We start from the raw sequence: 21,603 nt of genomic DNA on the forward strand, positions 1-21,603 counted from the left end.
GGGAAGATGTATTTCCTCTTGTACCTATAGAATGTTGTGCTACATATTTTATATATTCTGTAATTATTAAAAATTTAAAGATTAAAAAACTGTACTTAAATCTGGAACTAAAATTTAGAAATTAACATTTACTAGCAGCTGTAAAGCTAGGGTACTGTATATTAATACCATAAAATATAAAACACAAAAGTTAGATTTTTTTTAACAGCAATATACACATTAATTCATTGTATTTTCTAGTACGAAAGGGTTTCTAGGAGTTCCCTACTTGTGACACAGTGGTTTAAGAATCCAGTATTGTCACTGCAGTAGCCTAGGTTGTTGCTGAGGCACGGGTTCAATTCCTGGCCCAAGAACTTCCATATGCTGCAGCTGCAGCCAAAAACAGTTTGTAGGAATGTATATATACAGGAATAGTGTAAGCTGTTAAATTAACTTTATTTTTCTTTAATATAACAGAAGAAGTTAACATACAAATATATTTTAACGTAACAAAAAGTTATAGTTGATAAGTTTACCATCTACATTTAAAGGATTTCACAATTATTTTAATATAGCCAAAAGCTTAATATTTGAATTTTACCCATTTTTGAAATATAAAATGCGCAATTATAGTAATACTGACACTACGTATCTTACAACTTAAAAGCGTTAGCTAAAAATGTATGAGTCTCTGTAAGTAAAAGCATGAATTCTCTTACACCTACGACAAATAAAATGTATTACTAATAAAGTGCCACTGGATTAGACAATGCCATTTCAACCATTTACTTTCTGGAGAGGACAAAAATAGTATAGAACTAATAATTTGCATTATACTTTGTAAAAAGCAAAGAGTGCTTAATTACGTAGGTATTAACCACAGTAAAGAATTCCTCTCAAGAAAGATCACAACTATGACTTAGGACAAGCTATAGTCATCACCTAATAATGTTTATGTCCAGAGTTTTTAAAAAGTGCAATCTTATACTAAGATAAGCTTAAGTCTACCAATACCAAGACATAGTTTTAGGGACTTTATATAGATAAAGGAACCTCTCTTTCAATTGTAAAATAGGTTTCAACCTGTTCTAAGGAGAGAGGAATAGTGGTGGATGATAAAGTTTGGCAACAAGTATGTTTTTAGCAGATGAAAGCCTGATATGGCATTGCTTTAAGATGCATCTTTCACGTAAGGAAAACGTGCTAATGAGATGTATACAGCACTTTTCAGGCACTTGACCTCACTTGGTAGTTAAGTTTGATGTTCAGAAGTTTATTTAATGAAAAAACATTACATTATATAGGACTTCAGGCCATGTTCCCACAGAACATCTGTGTTCTGTAAGCTAAATCCAAATGCTTCCTACTAAAATCAAATAATGCCATATATCCAATTCTGAGAAAAAAATTTAATAAAGTTAACAGATTGAATTTTCTCAATTTTAAGATTTTCCACAGTAAATTTTTCTTAAGCCTTTGTTGCCTATTACTCGTCTGAATTCTAGAAGAAAAAAAAGCTTGAAAACTATGAAATATTATACCTGGATGATATCAGAAAATTTCAAACTGTTGATCATCTCAATATAATATACTGTTTATGGAAATATGCTTATAGTTTGCACATACATTGCTTAAGAGCCATATTTTCTCATAGCAAATTTTGTCCCTAGTTCATATTACAGAATTCAATATATAAACATTTTTATGTACCCCCCCAAAAGAACTATAAATTTTCATTCTGTTGTCCCTAAATATGTTTGAGAATCACCACATCAGTATCTAGCTCTAAACCTATCTTTGGGGTCCATGCCAAAAGAATGCTTTCAGGTATATCATTAATGATAAAGTTCTAAGACTACCAAATTCTATCCTAATGAAAAAAATACGGTAAGATTCCACTATAGATGTTATCAATGTTCCAATTTTTCTTGCATATTTAGCATATAGTTTAAGTATGTTGATATTAAGGATTTTTATTTATATGTACTGTCGTATTACAATTTGAGAAAATTTTGCAATAGACTTTCAAGCAGTTAGCTTTAAAATAATGAAACTTCAACTCTTAGCACAAACAGCCCTGAGAACAATGCATTCAAATTACAGTTCAGCTAGAAATAATCTAATTGAGAAACTTTAAGGTACAAAACAAATTCTGGAAAAGTTGTAAATTAAAAAAAGAAAAAGTTTTTCCAACATTTGAGGCACTACTAGACTACAGTACTTTTAAGAGTTGGAAGGACTTTGTAAAAAGAACAAACAAAGAAAGCTATGTGTGCACATGTACACACTCACATTGTGCTATAATGAAAAATTGTTTCCCCAAATTTTATAGCCTAAACATTTTATTGCAGCATCTTCTATTAAAGATATCATGCTCTGGCTGCAAGAGTGTTTTGGTAATTGTTAAAAAGCATTGGTACAGAATTTTATACCATAAATGGAAACGGATTCAAGAGCTTGGTTAACAGCAATTTCAAGTGACTGACAGCCCTTGGAGGGGAGCATGACAAAAACATCATAATTATGTTTATGATGCAAATGCTAAGTCAAAGTAGCAATAATTTGACCTATTTCAGAGGATATACAACTTTGTAGCAAATAAGGTATAACAAAGTTTTCACAGTAGCAATAAAATATGCTGTCCTAGAAAGAAACAAATATTCCACTTGTTACTATCATAGTGTATATAAATTGGTGAAAATGCCTGCAGACAAAAAAGGTGTATCACTTTATAATCAACATGACAATCTACATTCTATACATGGTAACTCTGATATTTAACATTTGCTACAAAAAAGTACAACAAATACTGGGAATCAACTTTTAACATTTCTGATGTCATAAAAGAATGAAGTCAAGTCACTTCTGTTAAAAAATGTTTCCCTGCTTCCTTTTAATATAATTTATAAAGCTTTACTAAATGAAGTATTTTGTTATAGAGAAACATGTATTGACTTATGTGAAAATAAACAATCCGATATATTTAAAATCTATATTATAATTATATGTCAGAAGAGTATTTACACTTCATTATAGTAGTTAAAATGAAATATTTATGCATAAATATTTTTGCCATTCAAGACATGAAGATAGAGATGCATTATTATAATTTATGTATGTTTACCTCACAATCAAAAATATATTTATGTGAAGTTTGAAAAATTAGGAAGAACAAGGGCATGCTAATCTGGAATTAGTACTAAACCCGAATACTGGTGTGGTTAACTGGGGTCAGATGAATGACCAGGAAGTAGCAGAGACTGATAACGTTCTGGAGTTCCTGTGGGTTAACAGTGCCAACCAGCTGCAAGTAAGATACATATTACAGAGTGCTAAAAAATTAGAGCAGTATGTAGCAGAGACTTAAATGGAATACTGGAAAGAATTAGCCTAATTACTAACTGTGCTTTATATGGGCAAAAGCTAAAATGTTATATTAAAAACGATTAACTACAACCCCAATATTTCTTGTGCTTTAGAATTCCTCTTGCATTTCATTAAGTATCTTGCTTCTTTTCCAAATAGTTTGCTGAGGCCAATACAAGATTTTTATGTGTGAGAAAATTAAGTACTAAAACTTTGGGATATTCTGTTCCTAATGCTTTTTCCAGTCACTGATTAGACCAGTTATAGCATCATACATATTTTCTTCTAGATGATAGGTACAAAGGCCTTTTAAAAGTCAAAGCATGATGGGAGAGGTCTCATAACAGTATTACTGAAATGGTGATTTTTTTTCTTCTAACTTTCACTATAATGATTGCTATTGAGTCAAAGGTCTTCACCTGTGACAATGCCTAGAACTCTGGAAATAAGAGAGATATATGATCCAAAAGACTAAACAGAAATGTAGCAGAATCAACTAAAACACTTTTGAAAATAATTCAGTTTATACAATTTTTCTTATTATATTCAGTTATATTCACACTAGTAACTGAATTAAGTCACATGACAATCAGATAAATTACATATACTTTTTAAAGTTAAATAATTACCACATAAATTAACTTTTCTTCCATGATTCACTTTCACTTTGGAAAAAACATATATAAATTTAACAAATGTTCCAAATCAATTTAAAATAAAAATTTCCAGCTTTTGTCTAACAAATATTTTGATATCAAAAAAGTCTACTTAAAAATGGTTGGAAAGTAGTGACTACTACAAATCCCAACATTTATTCAACATAATTAATAAAAAGCACTGCATAGTATCCTATAAAGCATGTCACTCCTTTAAATAAGGAGAAAAAAACACTTAAAAGCAAAAACACAAATAGAAACTTCAATTTCCTGTTTTCATGCTGATTACAAAGGCCTCAAATAAAAACCTATAGCTTTAACCAACACTCTATGCCACTATCTTTTGCGTTGTCTTTATAACTTGCTAACAGTCATATAACAATTTAATGCCTCTGTCAACCACAAACAGTACTAAAATCACCATAATACAGGTTATATTAAGTCTACCAGCAATTTGGCAAAGAACAGAATGACTGAGGTAATACAGGTAGCTGCACACGGCTACTTTCCAATAACATGATTTTTGTTTAAGGATCTGTACTTGCCACACCCAGGCTAAAACTGTGATGATTCCAATCAATAATCTACTTATTCTATGGTATTAAGTTTAAAATTAATGCAGAACAATTCACCTTAAATGTGGTACTTTAATACCACTAGATGCTACATTGCTTGATTTAAAACCCTGGTTTATTTATCATTTATCTAAAATTCACGAATAATTTGCTCAGACACATCTGCTGAAGCTATCTTATCTGTTTCTTGGACTCACATACTGAAAACCACAGGAATGTTATGGGAAAGACACCTAAAAATTAAAAAAAAAAGAATTATATATTGATTTTTTTTAAATTACTAATTGCCTGCAAAACTAACTCGGCACAATTTCAAAACAATTAAAAAAGAAATGAGGTTGCTTATGAAGCCATAACTTTGGTGACAACTGGAACCAAACTTTAGATCTGCAGTTGATCCAGACCTTAAACAGTTTGCTCATCCCTGATGTTTCCATTTATTTGCAGGGCTTTATGGCTACAGCATATTCTTCACTCATTGCACACATGACAGACACCTAGATGAAAAAAAAATGTAGGCAAAAAGTTATTCAGAAGGCAATACATTTATAAGATATATTTAATTCCTCACACACCAGATATTTGTGGATATTTATTTATTTATTTTTGCTTTTTTTTTTTTTTTTTTTTTTTAGGGCTACACCTGCGGCATATGGAGGGTCCCAGGTTAGTGGTCAAATTGGAGTTACAGCTACCAGCCTACGCCACAGCCACAGTAATGCAGGATCCGAGCCACGTCTGTGACCTACACCACAGCTCACGGCAACGCTGGGTCCTTAACCCACACTGAGTGAGGCCAGGGATTGAACCCGCAACCTCATGGTTCCTAGTTGGATTTGTTTCCACTGTGCCATGACGGAAACTCCTGTGGATAATTTATGCATATTATTTTGAAAAGAGGCATTCCAAAACCAAATAATCTTTCTTTACAGTTTTCTAAAGCAGAATTTCTCAAATTGTGGTTTTTAAGACAACTTCCAGGGAACAAGGAGAATAAGAACTACAAATTTTTCAGAGTTTCCGTCCTGGTTCAGTGGAAACAAATCTGACTACCATCCATGACGACCACAGGTTTGATCCCTGGCCTTGTTCAGTAGGTTTAAGGATCTGGCATTGCCATGAGCTGTGGTATAGGTTGCAGATGTGGCTCAGATCTGGTGTTTCTGTGGCTATGGCATAGGCCAACAGCTACAGCTCTGATTCTACCCCTAGCCTGAGAACCTCCATATGCCTCAGGTATGGCCCTAAAAAGACAAAAAAAGTTTCAATACTCATTAGATGTTATTATACCTCTGGAAGTTATGACAAAGATAAAGTATATCACCTTTACTCTTTGGCATTACCATAGCATCCTTTCTCAACCTTAAGAATGGCTTAGGCTGGAACTCCCTTCGTGGCTCAGTAGTTAACGAACCCAACTAGGAACCATGAGAATGTGGGTTTGATCCCTGGCCTCACTCAGTGGGTTAAGCATTGCCGTGAGCTGTGGTGTAGGTTGCAGATGTGGCTCAGATCCCCTGTTGCTTTGGCTGTGGCGTAGGCCAGGAGCTGTAGCTCTGATTCGACCCTAGAGCAGGAACTTCCACATGCCATGGTGTGGCCCTAAAAAGAATATCTCAGGCTGATCTCCAAAACAAATTTGGGTTGGACAGTGTCTATGCAGTAAAAATTGAACTGTGATACTTTCTTTGGTAATGGGCATAGTAAAAGGGTATCATGGGAAAACTGCCCAGTTCTAGAGATTGATTTCAACATTTCAGCAGTATTTAAAAGCTACATTTCACATAAAGTATTTTATGCTAACTAGTTTAGTTCAAAGTTTTTATAAAATGGTTTTAAAAAACAATATCCCCATAAGTCTTTACCTGTACATCTTCGCCTGCATTATATTTTCCTTCTATTTCTTTGCCTAGTTCACCTTCTGGCAGCTTAAGATCCTCACGAACTTCACCAGTTTCTGTTAGCAGGGAAAGGTAACCATCCTGAATGCATATGAGCTATTGAAAGAAATTATATCATTTGCACTGATTAGATTGTATCTACTCCTTCATAATTTTTACATAGTTAAATTTCAATCTACATTAATTTGTATAAGTATACAGTAATACATTAATAAAATTTTGTTGCTTAAGAATGCTACACATACAAAAGCGTAAAATAGATATAAACAAAAACTGTAAGTTCATTCCTTCCTGCACTCTCCCTTCCCCCAAATCTCTGCATTATCAAACAGTTTAGGCTTTTTAAACAGGGTATCCTGAAGCATTAACATTTATGTATACAATACAAATATAGTTGCTTTAAAAAATACAGAGTTGTCTTGTGGGGCAGTATCTTAAGGATCTGATGTTGTCACTGCAGCAGCTTGGATTGCTGTTGTGGCACGGGTTTGATCCCTAACCCAGGAACTTCCACAAGAAGTAGGCATGGTTAAAATAAATAAATAAGTGAGACATTACAAGTATTTTTCAGCAAGTTATTTTCACTTAGTGTGTCTTACACATTTTTTTATATTGGAAAATAGAGGCCTACCTTAGTCTTCTCTTTAATAACTTCACAAATGCATAGATATGCTGTAACTAATTTAACCACTTTTGTATTAATAGACATAGAAGTTATTTTCACCTTTTCATGATTACAAACAATGTGTTTTATAATGTGATTATGAACAAACTGAAGTGGAAAAGTTTTGATCTCCAGCTCATTGCTAACAACACTAGATTTTTTAAAAAGACAGCACTAGCCTGTTGATGACATTAATGAAAGAAACCTACCTGCAAAAAGTACAGTTTTGATATCATTGAATTTCTTTCATTACAGGTTATGGGGAAACAGCCAGGTACATTCATTTATTCTAAAATCTTATACACTATCAATGCGCCTAGAATTTTAACAGGCTGGAGTTCCTGTCGTGGCGAAGTGGTTACTGAATCCGATTAGGAACCATGAGGTTGAGGGTTCGATCCCTGGCCCTGCTCAATGGGTTAAGGATCCGGCGTTGCCATGAGCTGTGGTGTAGGTCACAGATGTGGCTCGGGTCCTGCGTTGCTGTGGCTCTGGAGTTGCTGTGGCTGGTAGCTACAGCTCCGATTAGACCCCTAGCCTGGGAACCTCCACATGCCACAGGAGCAGCCCTGGAAAAGGCAAAAAGACAAAAAAAAAAAAAAAAAAAAAAAAAAAAAAAAAAAAAAAAATTTTAACAGGTTTTATAAAAGGCAATAACCCAGCATACCAGATATTAACATTGACATGCACAACAGGACTCAAAGACATGGTCCTTGGTGCCCTTTAACCACTATGACATAACACAGGCATACCACAGAGGTGGAGTCTCAAAGCTGTCCTCTGTGGCATTACCAAATCTGGTAATGGCTTCCACAGAAACCCCACCTATCACAGAAGATTTCAGTTTTTGCACATGTCTACAGCCTCAAAAACAAAAACCCATTACTGAGCCACTACAAACACTTTCAATTAATCTTTTGTCACTCATTTGTGGATAGATAGTAGAAAAGTGGGAAGCAAGGAGGTTGAAATAGAAGTGTAATTTTTAAACAACCACAGGCTAATCTTTTTAATTTAAGCACTTTCAGCAATTCCATGAACTGGAACTTGTCTATTTCAAGAGTTAAAAGTCCTCACTCCATTAGTGACTGAAACATATAAGCCAAATAATAATACTAGTATTTTGATATTTATATGGTTATTTTTTATGAGGAATTCATAAAATAAGGCATAGGATCAAATATAAAGCATTTCAAGTACAAAAAATGCATAGACATATATATAAAACATGCAGCATAAAATAAATTATATGAGTTCCCATTGTGGCACAGCAGAAACAAATCTGACTAGTAACCATGAGGTTGTGGGTTCAATCCCTGGCTTCCCTCAGTGGGTTAAGGATCCAGTGTTGCTGTGAGCTGTGGTATAGGTTGCAGATGCAGCTTGGATCCTGAGTTGCTATGGCTGTGTTGCAGGCCAGCAGTTCTAGCTCCAATTTGACCCCTAGCCCGAGAACTTCCATATGCCACAGGTGTGGCCCTAAAAAGCAATATATATATATGAAATAAAATTAAATTAAATTTTTCAAAAATAAAACTAAGTTATAGAAAGACAAAATTATTTTATTATTTTTTTCTTTTTTAGGACCACACTTGAGGCATATGGAAGTTCCCAGGCTAGGGGTCGAATTGGAGCTGTGGCTGCCAACCTATGCCACAGCCACAGCAATGCCAGATTCAAGCTGCATCTGCAACCTGCACCACAGCCACAACAATGCTGGATCCTTAACCCACTGAGGCCAGGGATCGAACCTGAATCCTCATGGATACTAGTCAGGTTTGTTACCACTGAGCCACAATGGGAACTCCAATTATTTGATCTTCTTAAATAAATTATTTAAAATTTTGAGATATCAAGAAAAGTTAGAGATAATGCAATAAAATCTTTTATTTCTTACCTATATTTACATTTAACCACATGTGCATTTTTTTCTCTCTCTAAATATGGAATATATAAAATGTATACCGAACACATTCTTATTCTTTTCTTATTTTTACTGAGCCATTTGAGAGTAAGTTTCATACATCATGATTCTTCAGCCTTAATACTTCAGCGGTTTTTCCCAAGAACAAGAACATATTCCTATACAACCATAGTTTATTTTTCAAAACCAGGAAATTCAATATATGTAACACATTATGCAATATTCAGTCCATATTCAAATTTGCCAATTGTCCCTGCATTGTCTTTGATAATAAATTTTCCCCCTCAACTCCAGGATCAAGCTTTGTATTTATTTGGCTGTCATGTCAGTTTACTTGCTTGATGTGGAACAGTTTCTGACTCTTTATCTTTCATGACACTGACTTTTTTTATCTTTTTTTGTGGCTGTACCTGTGACATGTGGAAGTTTCCCAGCCACAGCAGTGACCCAAGCTGCTGAAATAACAATGCTGGATCTTTAACCAGCTGCACCAAAAGAGAACTCCATGACACTGACATTTTTGATCAGCATAGGTTCACTCTATTATAGAATGTTTTCAGTTTGAGTTTGTATCCTAACAATTCAGGTAGTGCATTTGGGGAAGGATTTGAGGATGATGTTTCCTCAGAGTATCATATCAAGAAACAAATGATGTCAATTCGTTCTATTACTGGTGATGTTAACTTTGATCATTTGGCTAAGGTATTATATGCTAGATTTTTCCATTCTCAAGATACCATTTCCCCTTTTGTAATTTACAATATTGGAGGGGAAAAAAAAAGCTAATGGTGTCATTGTTGCATTTCAAGTGTATTTCTGTGCAGCCTTTTCAGTCTTCTTTCCAAGCCCTCTCTGACTCTACAGAATTGGAAAGAGAAGATGGTAAGGAGACAGTTCTAAGCAGTTATAAGTCAACTCTAAATATTTCCTCCTGGAGTTCCTGTTGTGGCTCAGTGGGTTAATGAATCTGACTACTACCCATGAGGATGAGGGTTCGATCCCTGGCCTCATTCAGTGGGTTAAGGATCTGGTGTTGCCGTGAGCTGTGATGCAGGTCACAGACAAGGCTCAGATCTGGCATTGCTATGGCTGTGGTGTAGGCTGGCAGCTACAGCTCTGATTTGACCCCTAGCCTGGGAACCTCCATACACCACAGGCTGTGGCCCTAAGACAAAAAAAAAAAAAAAAAAAAAAAAAAAAATTCCTCCTTATCCTTCACCTTTTTTGGGAGGCAGGGGGGCTCACTCATGCCATATCAAGACTCCCAGGCTAGGGGTCTAATCAGAGCTATAGCTGCTGGCCTACACTAGAGCCATAGCAACGCCAGATCCGAGCCACATCTGTCCGTGGCCTACAGCACAGCTCAGGGCAATGCCAGATCCTTAACCCACTGAGGGAGGCCAGGGATCGAACCGGCAACCTCATGGTTCTTAGTTGGATTCGTTTCTGCTGTGCCATGACAGGAACTCACTGATCCTTCACCTTTAAGCAATGTACTCATTTGATAACTTTGTGATGTTTATGAACAATTTTGCGGGGTGGGTAGAGAGAACAATCATTTTGTTAATAGCAAGCAAGGACACAGGAAAGGGCAAGGTCAGAAAACTTGTAACAGAGGAGTCAGGCATGCGGTGGTATACTGAACTGTTGGATGACATTTGAAATTATATCATACCTCCCAATGGTATCTATTATTTCCCACTAAAATAACCCAAAGTACCGTGCTATTTTTCTCCATAAGGCTACTTGGGAAAATGGATAATTACAGGTCCAGGGTAGGAAGTATACAAGATAAGAAAGCACAGTGCTATCAAAGACCACTAGGTCCCTATCAAAGGGATTCACGAGCTAGCTGGAATAAGGTCCCTCTGGTCAAAGATAATACAATTTGAGAATCAATGATGATAATAACTACAGTGGATTGAAGCACAAATGTGTTTAAATGACTGAATTCATAGTGAAAAAACATAGTGGTTATCTTCAGCAGATGCCAGGGAACCAACTAATTTTGAAAACTGGTTGTTATTTTATTTTATTTTATTTTTTGTCTTTTTTTGCCTTTTCTAGGGCCACTCCCACGACATATGGAGGTTCCCAGGCTAGGGGTCTAATCGGAGCTGTAGATGCTGGCCTATGCCAGAGCCACAGCAACTCCTACTATTGTCTCCCCTAATACAAACGGATTGAGCCAATTATTACATATCTAATAATATCACAAAATGGAAACCATCAGATTCATTTTCTTGACAGTTGCTTAGAACATCACCAATGGAATAGTTATTTCAAAGAAAAAGGAGGAAGAAAATAAAAATTTCAACTATATATGGTCAAGCCTGTATATCTAATTATCAATTTTTAGGAAGTATGTGGGACAAAGGAATGTGTTAAACAGGAAATGCAGTTAGACTGTGGGAAGGTCTACAGAACACATGATGTAGTTTCTTTTTTTTTTTTTTTTTTTTTTTTTTGTCTTTTTGTCTTTTCTAGGGCCGTACCCACGGCATCTGAAGGTTCCCAGGCTAGGGGTCTAATTGGAGCTGTAGCTGCTGGCCTACACCACAGCCACAGCAACATGGGATCTGAGCCGCATCTGCGACCTACACCACAGCTCTTGGCAATGCTGGATCCTTAGCCCACTGAGCGAGGCCAGGGATCGAACCCACAACCTCATGGTTCCTAGTTGGATTCGTTAACCACTGAGCCACAGTGGGAATTCCTGATCTAGTTTCTTTATCAAAAAATTGCAGGGTGAGAGAGATACAGAGAGAGAAGTGAGAAAGGAAAGAGAAGCTCAAGTGCATGTACAAGAGAGGAGAACCTATGAAGTAGATTTAGGAGATAACCTCAACCAATTTCAATGTGTGGACCTTATTTAGACAAACTATAGAACAAAAATAGTAACTATATAGCATCCAAAAAAGTGACAAAGACAATTAAGAAAATGTGGATACTGACTGGATATTTGAAGATATGAAGCAATTACTAATTTGGAAGGTGCCACAGTCTGTTTTGATTTTGCTTTTTACAGCCCTTATCTTTTAAAAATGTGTAAAAAAAATATTTGCAGACACAATGATAAATGATATAATATCTGGGTTTAGCTTCAAAATAATCAAGAGGTAGAAAGTACAGGAAATAAAAATAGGTGGTAGAGTATAGATGAAACAAGATGCCATGTATTGTTAATTGCTAAAGATTATGGGTAAGTTTCATCATATTTTTATTTTTATTATTTATTTATTTACTTATTTATTTTTAGGGCTGCACCAGCAGCATATGGAAGCTTCCAGGCTAGGGGTCAAATTGGAGTTGTAGCTGCTGGCCTATGCCACAGCCACAGCAACAAGGGATCCCAGTTGCATCTTTGACCTACACCACAGCTCAGAGCAACACCAGATCCTAAACCCACTGAATTGGGCCAGGGGTCGAACCTGCATCCTCATGGATACTAGTTGGGTTCGTTACCACTGAGCCACAATGGGAACTCCCTCATCATATTTTTAAAATGTCAACAATAAAAAGTAAAAAACAAAAATGCTATGGTATAATAGAATTCTAGAAAGAGCACTGTAACAGCTAAGTAGCTGGAGTCACGGGGAGCTGATGAAATAAAGCATGAACTGAAATGAACAATATGAGGAGAATTAGTGACTGCAGATTCTGTCTGTGATGAGGTCAGACAAGAAAGAACATTGAAAAAGAATTATGGTGGAACTTTTTGGCTTGAATTTGTATTACTGATATAAAACAGCAGAAGGCTGAAGAAGGAATAGCATCACTACAGGTGCCTTCTTAGTCCTAATTTCTAAATTTAATTTTATTTTTCAATCTACCAAAACAGACCTTCAGGTAAGACCTCCTTTCTCTCTCTTCCATTTCCTCTTTCTCCTGCACTCTCAAGCTTCTTCCTTAGAGCTGCTGGTCCCTGGGAGAGACCAATGCTCCATCATTCTTATCATACAGCCCAAGCAAATAACGCTATCATCAAGTGGAGCATTATCCGACCCACCAGGCCACAAAGCTGGGTATGCACAACAGCACCCCATCACCAAGTGGAAGCTGCATACTTGAGATCAACTTGAGCAGGTCCCGAAGGCACAGACAATTGTATGAGAAGTAGTCAGACTCAGAAAGAAACTTCTTCTGCCACAATCAAAAACTTCTCCCTCAATTCATGCCAATGGCTTTGTGGGGAGTTCCCTATGACCAGCTTACTGAAAAAGAACTATATTCAGAATGGTTTCTAGATGGTTATGTCTGGTCTGATGAAACTATACAGAAGTGGCCCTGAAAGAGTAGGAATGAGGGCTTCATGCACTGGACTTGAAAGAAGAGAGAACCAAAGGTGTGGATTTACACTGATTATGGACAATGACTAAGAGTTTGGATGGCAGATCAACAACACTGAAAGAACAAGATAGGAAGATTGCTGACAATAAGGTCTGGGGAAGTGGTACTTGGAGGGACCTCTCCAAATAGAGAATGTGTCCATATAAATGCTTACCACTGGGATATACTACTGAAGAGGTGGACAATTAGTCAACAAGATGATTCTATCTGTGAATGTCATTTAGCTTCTTTTTGTAGTCTTCCCAGTCCTTGCTCAATTGGCTCATGTACAACTGGCCATAGTGGTATGGGCTCAGTGACACAGGTTTTCTCTCACCAAAGCTGATCTGACTACAGCCACTACTAAGTATATCACAGCAGAGACAATAAAGAGTCCCTGGTATGGCACCATTCCCCAGTAAGAATAGCCTGATAATACTATACATCTTCCATCATGGAAGAGGCAGGAGTTTGTGTTCATTGCAATAGATCCTTATTCTACATATAAATTTGCCTTCACAGCCTGCAGTGCTTCTACTAAAATCTCATCTGTGAATTTAGAGAATGTCACATTCCTGTCGGTACCTTACACAGTATCATTTCTGGCCAAAAAATTACTTTGACAGGTAAAATAAAAAGACAATAGAACAGCAGTTCCCATGGTGGCTCAGCAGAAATGAATCTGACTAGTATCCATGAGGACACAAGTTCGATCCCTGGCCTCTATCAGTGGGTTAAGGATCCAGTGTTGCTGTGAGCTGCAGTGTAGGCTGGTGGCTATAGCTCTGATTTGACCCTTAGCCTGGGAACCCCTATGTGCTGTGGGTGCAGCCCTAAAAAGACACACACACACACACACACACACACACACACAAAATCACTGGTCCATATACTCAATCATTCTACAACAGCTTGCCTGTGGGGTCTGCATCATACCACCCGCTGGATGACACTTTATAGGCCTGGGTGCTGTTTTACAGGTTATGATATATTCCAATATATGGTATTTCTCCCATATATATTCCAATATATGCTACACAGATGTAGCAATCAAACGTAGGAGGCTCTTCTCACTATTACCCTTAATGATACTATAGCAAAACATCTGTTTCTTCTGCAATACTTCCCCAAGAAAGACTGCTTCTACCAGGGAACAAAAAGATTCCACAGAACATGAGTTCTTACTGTGGTGCAGTGGCTTAAGGATCTGAGTGTAGTGGCTTGGTTTGCTGTGTAGTGCAGGTTTGATCCCCGGCCCAGAACAGTAGGTTAAGGATCTGGCACTGCTGCGGCTGTGGCATAGGCATAGGCCATAGCTGAGACTTGAATTCAATCCCTGGATCAGGAACTTCCATATGCTTTGGGTGTGTCCGTAAAAACAAAAACAAAGATTCCAAAGAACAGGAAAAAATTATAAAAAGACTTTAGGCACAAAGAATTCATAACATTATTATTTTCTTTGTTAATCTATTTTAAGTTGAGACAACAAAATTCAACTCCATATCCCAAAGGCATACTACTTATTTGAAGAGTATACTAGGATTTAATAATTCACAGTTTTGACAATTCACTGATTATCCAAAGATCTACAATACATACTTTAATATGTCTTGTAGTGATTAGTTTTCCTTTTAAAACATGGTCTTTAAATGACAGATAAAAGTTAAGTAAATGTAGAAAAGGAATTTAACTTGTAGTGTGGTGCACAGAAACACAGAACTTTCTAAAGAAATATGATTCAAGCAAGTACCAGAGTTTGGACAAGCATTTCTATGTTTAAGAGTCTGGGAATTCCCAAAGATGTCTGGGTACATTTGTATTTTACACCACCAGTAAGCCCCAAACAACTATAACCACTTTTGGGAGATGTGGTGGAAATTATCAATTCTCATCTAAGCTACATCTTGGAATGGAATTGAGGAGACATTTTTTCCCTCTCATTCTGAGCTTATTTTAAAGTACATAAAATTAAAATTATATATAGTAATATATTTCTTTTCCTAGACAAAGACTTTTTAATTATTATAATGAATATGTATATATATGTATATATTTCACTTTAGCTGACTGCCAAACTGGCACTTAAAATACTGAATTCAGCAAATACAAAGGACTACATATGGCCAAATAAGTAGGAATTTAATAAAGGCACTTGAAAAGGTAAGTGAAGACCACCAAAGCACAATAAATATTAACTGGAAAGGCTCACAGAACTGATTTTTTTAAATGAACAGAGTAAGTATTCTACAGTGATTTGATAATGAAGAGGTGTGATCACTGAGTACCCACTCTGCAAGCCACTGTTCTAAGAATTAATTAAACCTCAAAATGATTCCATAAATTTATTATTCTTATTCTATTTTATAAATAAAGAAGGGCACATGAGAGATTAAATAACTTGCTAATCGAGGTCACGTAATTGGTAAATGCCAAAGCAAGCATCTGGAACCAGACTGCCTGGCTTGAATCATTCTCTTATCCACCCTGCAACACAGACTACACACCAAAGACTGGGGCTAGAGCGAGGCAAGTGAGGCACTTCTCTCAGGTGCAAAATTTAAGGTGGCCTGTGTACTTCACACACACACACACGTGCCCACACCCCTCCCTCAGTGATCAGGTTAATGTAATATTTTTTAAAATTTGAATGCAAAAATTCTATAATGAACAAAATATCAGACAGGATCAGAATTAGTGATTTTTCCTTTTGACTTGGGCCCCTTTATGGCACTGCATTGTAACTGGTCCTGTCTTTATTTAAAACTTTGTGCTTGAGGCAAAGGCCTCACTCATCTCATTCCCCTCACTCTAGTCCAAGTCCTGCTGTATACCAAAATAAAACACAAACCAAAATCTTCCTTAATGTTAAATCTTGAGCTCCAATCAATGATTGGCTAATTTGATCATATTAGTAGTTATCTGAACTATTAATACCATACAAAAGTATTGTATATTGAATGGATATTAATGAATATTGAATATTCAAAGCATTCACATGTTAAAGATGAAAATAGAAATCCATTTTTGGCAAAAGAAAACTCTATGCTTAACTTTAGTTGGCTATACTATACTTACCTCATTGAATAATCATGTATGCACTTAACAAATGTTTATTGAACAACCCACATTATGCCATGTCTAAATTAGGTGCTCCAAAAATAATGAATTGATTAAATGAAATTTTTTACAGCAAAAGGGGCAGCAGAAAAAAAACTACTTTTGGGTATGTATTTATTTATGAAGTTATTATGGGGTACTTATTTAATATTCATAGTATCCCTCCTTCGTAGATGGGAAGACCGAGGCTCAGAGATGTTGCATAATTTGTCCAAGGTCACCCAGCTAGAAACTCAGATCTGCCTGACTTAAAAAACAAAAAAAACCACTTGCTATTATTATACTCAGACAATTCAAGTTTCTATATTACTCCGAAGCAATTTAGGAAACATTTATGATAAGTGGGAAAATGAAAATATAAAACTGCTTACTAGATTAAGACTGTAAAAACATGTTTACATGTAGACAAAAGTAAAGGAAATTATTGCAGCTAATGGTAATATTCTTTAAAGTATCAATTAAAGGATAATTGCAGCTAATGGTAATATTCTTTAAAAATTACACAATACAGGAGTTCCTGTCGTGGCTTAGCGACTAACGAACCCGACTAGCATCCATGAGGATGCAGGTTCAATCCCTGGCCTCGCTCAGTGGGTTAAGGATCTGGTGTTGCCGTGAGCTGTGGTGTAGGTCGTAGATGTGGCTTAGATCCCATGTTGCCGTGTCTGTGGTGTAGGCCGATGGCTACAGCTCCGATTAGACCCTTAGCCTGGGAACCTCCATATACCCAGGGGTGCAGCCCTAAAAAGACAAAAAAAAAAAAAAAAAATTATACAACACAGTATAAGGTATAGAAAGAAATCAGCTTAAATTGGATAAAACAAATCTGAGTATTACACTTGTATATTTCACTGTGTAAAATGAATAGAAAAGAGTTCAATACAAGATAAAAAAATTGAAGACTTTCAAGATTAATCTGAGCTCCCACATCCTATGAGGTCAGTGGTTTAGTTACCAAGAATACTCCAAACAAGAAAGTGCTATCATTAAATATGACTTATCCAAATGTATAACTGTAACTAAAAATTGCAGTTTATACACATAATTTAACCAAAGGTCACAGCACGGTCATGGAACATAAATAAAACAATTACAAAGTTTTTGTATTTTCGGAGTTCCCATAGTGGCTTGGTAGTTAACGAATCTGACTAGGAACCATGAGGTTTCAGGTTCGATCCCTGGCCTTGCTCAGTGGGTTAAGGATCTGGTGTTGCCGTAAGCTGTGGTGTGGGTAGTAGACACAGCTTGGATCCCATGTTGCTATTGCTGTGGCTCAGGCGTAGGCCAGCAGCTACAGTTCCAATTGGACCCCCAGCCTGGGAGCCTCCATGTGCCGCATGTGCGGCCCTAGAAAAGGCAAAAAGACAAAAAAACCCAAAAAACAGAGTTTTTGTATTTTCTTCACCATATTCAGTGACGCTATATTTTATACACTTTCAACTAATTTCCCCATTTAAGAACACCAAATTCTGACACACATTCATTAATATGCACAAACTTGGTTGGCAGAAGATGAATTCCAATAATTTCTTGAGCACCTGAAGTCTGATAAGTGAAAAGAAATACCCAGGAGGGAGTTATCTAAACTTGAAATAATTTATAACAAAGAGAATAGTAATTTTAATAAACACTGGACTAACAATAGGGAGTCAGTCACTTGATCTGAGAAACAATGATTGTTCGAATTTTAAAAAATGCAAGAATGTTTAAAAATGCAGACTAGCTATCATCCTAGTTAAGGTACAGGTGTTAAATATTACTATTTCTCCAATCTTCTATGGTAAGTGGTACCTAATAATTGGTTAGAAAAACCTACAAAACTACTTGTGGGTTTTATTAAATTACAATGGCAGTAGAAAGTATCTGCACCTTGAGGACATGAATAGTATTCTAAAGGAAATTAGTACTTACTTGATAATCATTTCTCTTAATATTTGGAACATCCATGTTGTGAGTGGAAGGGCAAATATCTTCATACTTTTTGCCAGTGAAAATATCAATTCCAACAAGGTGAACCTAACAGAGAAAGGAGAACAGGAAACCTGTTTAATCTTTGCCAAGATATCACTCATTACATACACAGGAGCATAATACCAGCACTGATTATGACAGATTCCTTCACCTTCCAAGGTCATCTAATTTTACTTTCTTAAAAAAAAAATGTAGTGGCATACAACTGAGAAGCAGTGAACAACTAAAGAATATCATGACATATCAAGACCCAATATCATATAGTCTAATAATTCAGTCATAAGAATGCTTAAGAAAAATGAAGTTAGGTTCCTTAGAATGATGTTAGGTTTTTTCATTTGTAAACTAAATAGACTAAGTTACTAGGATTCAGGAAAGTTTCAGTTTACAGTTAATGAAACATTATAAGAGCCGAAGAAGGAAATATTACCTTTCAGTATTCAAATAGCTAATCACCCAGTAACTATGGGATATTAAACAATTATAAGTACAGAAAACTCATGTTCTGTAATGGAATACAAATAATCAAAATCCCAACCCCGAGATAGACCTGAAAGGGCATTTACCTTGGCATGACCGTGCTTTCCAGTTTTGGAAGTTGACATCTCCACTATTTTGCATGGTCGACCTTTGAGCACCACGAAGCCGTTTTTGCGCAGGGCCGAACACTGCATAGGGTAAGTGCTGGAAGCTCCAGCATCTCCAGTAGTGAAATCAATTTCATCCGCCATGGTGGGCTGGGAAGATGGTTGCTTTTCTGAGGGAACTATGCAAAAAGTTTGTTTGCTTTTTAACAACTGGCATGCAGGCAGGGAAACCCCTCATTTCGGGTTTCCAAGCATTATGGGTCTATTATTTTTGCATTTATAGAACACCCACCCAGAAGAGTAGGGACTTTCTAACTCTGGCCTTACAAACTTTTCCATCCTCTGGTAGGGAGGTGGGAGGGAAGTCGAAGAAAAGCTGGCTGTGGATGGGGAATCCCCGCCTTGGGCGCTCACCCGCGCTGAGGGCAGCAAATCCCGGCCCCCACAGTCCCATCGCAGAAGAAGCTGGCGACCTTCCCGCACTGTGCCGCGCAGTCTGGCCCTCCGCAGCCGCCCGGATCCCCACTGTGGGGGGGCCCAGCCCAGGCCGCACGTCCCCGCGAAGGATGGGGATAACAGCACCTGGCCAGCAGCACTTGGCCCTCGGGCAGCGTGTGCGCACTTCTCCTCCCAGCCCGCAGCGCCGTCACCTCGACCTCTCAGACGCCCCCTGTCCTGCCAGCATCCCCGGCCCGGTCCCGCACGGGCCTGAGCCCTGGCGGGTCCCGCGCTCGCCTCGATCCCCCATCCATCCTTCCTTTTTTCCTCGGTTGGGGCTGGGCTCTGGCCGGCTTCTTCTGCCCTGCCTCGCTCCGGTCCCGGCCCCACCAGCCTTTCCCCTATTCTTCACCTTTCAGCCGGGAAAGAGTGCCTTTTGCCTGCGCACCGGTGCGGGTCCCCCACAGCTGCGGCGGCGGCAGCTGTGGCGGCCGCCGCAGTTCCAAGAGACGGGGCGGGGCCGTCACACTTTCCACACCCCGGCCTCCCCGCCCTTTCCCGCCCCCACCTCAGCTCCACTTCCGGGATAGGTCCCGGCGCGTCATAGGCACCGCCCTCTCGCGCTACCATTGGCTACATGGTTCCCGAGGGCCCGCCCAGTCACGTGAAGAGCGACCTGGCAACCCCACGTGCTGCGGATTAGTGCACTTCCGGCGTGAAGAGCACTTTCTGGAGTTCGGTTGTTGAGGGTAAACACGCCGGCAAGGAAACTTGTTCCCTCAAACTTTTGAGTTCTTTGCGTTGGCGTCTCAGTTGAAGTTAAGGAGAACCAAGCCACGCGCTCCGTGGCCTTTGCCCTCAGGTGCCAGGCGGTTGTCACGTGACAGCTGTCAGACTTCGCGAGGCTTGATAATTCAATGGTTATCCCTTGTGGCTGTGGAGGGAACTTTGGGTTCCCATTTCTGGCCCAACTTGCAGCCCTTCTTGGCTTTCAAAACCATGCTTCTTCCTTGGGGAAGAGCCAATGTAGTCTACCTGGCCCCCACTGCAGGCTGTGCGGGTGACCCCAGCCACCCATGATGAGGTTCTGGCAGCCACTGCCACTGGTGCCCCGCCTGGATCAGCAGCGCTCTGGCGGGGCAGGGGAAGAGGAGGCTGAGACGTCCAAGAACTAAAAAGCAGTGGAATGACCTAACTCACTTCTCACACCGGACGCTGTTGCGGAGTTTTGGAGGCAAATGAGTGTCAGATTCCTACTGCGTTATCCAGCAGAAAGATGTTCTTGCCAAACTCAGCTCTTCCTTCGTCCTGGAATTGCCTTCCTTCAAGTCTGAGGTGTGTCCATACCTCATTAGAGCAGTTTGGTTTGTCTTGGAATCAACGTGGTACCAATAGCGACTTGAATAGGATTAGGACGAAGATTCTTTTTTTTTTTTTTTTTTTTTTTGTCTTTTTGCCATTTCTTGGGCCGCTCCTGCGGCATATGGAGGTTCCCAGGCTAGGGGTCGAATCGGAGCTGCAGCCACTGGCCTACTCCAGAGCCACAGCAACGTGGGATCGGAGCCGCGTCTGCAACCTACACCACAGCTCAAGGCAACGCCGGATCGTTAACCCACTGAGCAAGGGCGGGGACCAAACCCGCAACCGCATGGTTCCTAGTCGGATTCGTTAACCACTGCGCCACGACGGGAACTCCAGGACGAAGATTCTTAAAAAGAGATGTGTTCTGGAGTTCCCATCGTGGCGCAGTGGTTAACGAATCCGACTAGGAACCATGCAGTTGCGGGTTCGATCCCTGGCCTTGCTCAGTGGGTTAAGGATCCGGCATTGCAGTGAGCTGTGGTAAACGTTGCAGACGCGGCTGGGATCCCATGTTGCTGTGGCTCTGGCATAGGCCAGTGGCTACAGCTCTGATTGAACCCCTAGCCTGGGAACCTCCACATGCCGCGGGAGTGGCCCTAGAAAAGACCAAAAAAAAAAAAAAAAAGAGAGATGTGTTCTCCTATTCTCAGTGGTTTCACAGTGAAACAGAGTCCATCACATTCTCTTGCCTCGGAGAGGTGACCTTTACACCTTCTTTTATGTGGTGCTAT

General features: G+C 38.6%; 1 protein-coding gene across 2 annotated transcripts; it reads right to left on the reverse strand.

Moving 5' to 3' along the window:
• Nucleotides 1–419: 419 nt before the first annotated feature.
• EIF5A2 (eukaryotic translation initiation factor 5A2) lies at nucleotides 420–20,014 on the reverse strand. Of its 2 annotated transcripts, XM_021069799.2 has the most exons (6): nucleotides 19,923–20,014; nucleotides 19,052–19,251; nucleotides 18,426–18,530; nucleotides 6,445–6,576; nucleotides 4,984–5,076; nucleotides 420–4,812 (listed from the first exon to the last, which is right to left on the reverse strand). In XM_021069799.2, exons 2-5 carry the CDS (start codon nucleotides 19,214–19,216, stop codon nucleotides 5,017–5,019), a joined length of 462 nt encoding a protein of 153 aa, XP_020925458.1. In that variant the 5' UTR covers nucleotides 19,217–19,251; nucleotides 19,923–20,014; the 3' UTR covers nucleotides 420–4,812; nucleotides 4,984–5,016. The 2 variants fall into 2 exon arrangements, with proteins under 2 accessions (XP_020925458.1, XP_020925457.1); XM_021069798.2 differs by having other exon boundaries at nucleotides 420–5,076.
• Between the last annotated feature and the right edge of the window lie 1,589 nt (nucleotides 20,015–21,603).

Source organism: Sus scrofa, chromosome 13 (genome assembly GCF_054392235.1).
Source record: "Sus scrofa isolate SSC_HxYL_T2T_F1_AM1 chromosome 13, Sscrofa_HxYL_maternal_Yorkshire_Landrace_v2.0, whole genome shotgun sequence".
In the NCBI taxonomy this organism is placed as follows: Eukaryota; Metazoa; Chordata; class Mammalia; order Artiodactyla; family Suidae; genus Sus; species Sus scrofa.

What these genes read in the sequence shown, in the direction of transcription:
- EIF5A2 (XM_021069799.2), bottom strand. Translation starts at nt 19,216, where the DNA reads ATGGCGGATGAAATTGATTTCACTACTGGAGATGCTGGAGCTTCCAGC. An exon ending in TTAAGAGAAATGATTATCAA is followed by an intron (nt 6,577 to 18,425) that starts GTAAGTACTAAT and finishes TTCTTTCAATAG; the next exon opens with CTCATATGCATTCAGGATGG. An exon ending in ATGCAGGCGAAGATGTACAG is followed by an intron (nt 5,077 to 6,444) that starts GTAAAGACTTAT and finishes TTTTTCATCTAG; the next exon opens with GTGTCTGTCATGTGTGCAAT.